This window comes from Egretta garzetta, unplaced genomic scaffold (genome assembly GCF_000687185.1).
Source record: "Egretta garzetta isolate BGI_Z169 unplaced genomic scaffold, ASM68718v1 scaffold105, whole genome shotgun sequence".
Classification (NCBI taxonomy): Eukaryota; Metazoa; Chordata; class Aves; order Pelecaniformes; family Ardeidae; genus Egretta; species Egretta garzetta.
In genome coordinates, this window is record NW_009259598.1 from 2,149,249 (window position 1) to 2,150,903 (window position 1,655).

At 62.2% G+C, this 1,655-nt stretch overlaps 1 protein-coding gene across 1 annotated transcript in view; it reads right to left on the minus strand.

The window, feature by feature from the left end:
- Positions 1–1,655, minus strand: part of REN (renin) — a 5,034-nt gene that overhangs the window by 2,403 nt on the left and 976 nt on the right. The window contains 4 exon segments of the mRNA XM_035893746.1: positions 489–685; positions 856–974; positions 1,175–1,298; positions 1,443–1,599. Coding sequence (XP_035749639.1) covers positions 489–685; positions 856–974; positions 1,175–1,298; positions 1,443–1,599 — 597 coding nt within the window.

Genomic DNA, 1,655 nt, shown 5'->3' on the forward strand with positions numbered 1-1,655 from the left:
AGGACGGGCCCTCCCGTTGCTCCTGCTGGGAGGAGGGATGCCACAACAGTTTGGGGCAAGAAAATGAAAGGAGGTTTGGCTGCCGATGCAGGGTTTTTTTCAATAGATTTTGGGTTTTTTTTTAATTTTGCCTGTAGATGAAACAAGAAATCCCCTCCCGGCTGCGATTGCTCCAGCCCCACTAGCAGAGCTGCCGACTTTGTGCAATCCAGCAGTGACAAATGAGGGGGAGCAGCCGCTCCCAGCCTCGGCACTCCCTGCCCAGCAGCTCCAGATAAGCATCCACCTGGCTCTGCCTCTTGTGCTGCCTCATTCCACCCCAGCTCCTCCAGGCATCCACCACGAGCCCTCACCCTCCACCCCCAGCCCAGGTCCCACAGCCCCAGCCATGGCTCTTTCCCAACCCTGAGGTGCAAACCCACGCATGCCCATGCCCTTGCAAAACAACCACCTCCGCAGCCCCGGCGCCTGCTCCCCGCAGGACCCACCGGCTGTAGTAGACAGAAAACACGTCCTCCTTGAGGATCTGCTGGGACAGGATCCGGTCGAAGACGGGAGTGATGCCATCGATGGCCTGGCTGGGGTAGCCCATCCCCAGCACCCCGTCAAACCTGGCAAAGATGAAGGGGAAGGCAGGCAGCGCCGTCGCCTCGGCAAAGACCTGGATGATGGGGATGTCTGATACCTGGGGAAGGGCACAAGAGTCCTTGCAGGGAGCTGGGGGGCTAAATCCCCCAAAGAGCCCCCGCACTCTTGGGTAACTGGGGATGCTCTTATGGGGGAGCAGAGCCACACATGGGCATCTCCTTGCTGAGCCAGCGGCTCCAGATCTGCGAATTCAGGGCACGCGCTCACCATGACGACGTCCTGGCTGAGGAAGCCTTTGACGCTTCCCGTTCCGTAGCGGATAGCGAAGCCCGTGCCATTGGCTATGTACGTCCGTGACTTGGAGGAGTCGTAGCGGCTGTGGGAAACTGGGGCGAGAGAGAAAGTGCATCAAAGAAAGCAAGGGAGGCGGCGACAGCAGGACTAGCTAAGGGTCTCTGCTCCCCCAGCCTCTGTGGGGTGGTGAACCCACCCTGTCCCCACGCCAGGACCCCACTGTGCAAAGGCAAACCCACCCCAGCCCCCTTTGAGCAGCCCTCGAGATGGCGGGACCTGTCCCTGTACTCACCGCAGGCGCTGTAGAGGGGGGAGCACTTGTAGGATGGCACCCACAGGTTGGCCGAGCCCGTGTCGAAGACCACCTTGAAGGTCTGGGCGGGGGTTCCAATGCTGATCTCGCCAAAATACTGGGTCTGGAAGAGGGATGGCATTGGGGAGCATCACCAGGGTCAGACCTGAGCCCACTGGAAGCAAATGCACCGTGGGGTGCAGCGGGTGGGATTGTGGGGTGTGGGGCCGTGGTGGGGTGACAAACCCCCATGCAGGGCCAGACTCACATCCAGGTAGTTGGTGAGGAGGGTGGGAGCCGTCCCGTTCCTGGGGCCGGCCAGGCCGCTGCCTCTGCTCTGCCCCAGCTCCGGGAAGATGTCCGACACCTTCACGCCCATCTCCCGGAGCGTCTGGCGGATGGAGGGCATCCTCCGCAGCGTGACCCTGCCAGGGGCAAGGGCAGGGCTGGGGGGCCAGGGAGCACCCCCCAGCTCCCTGCC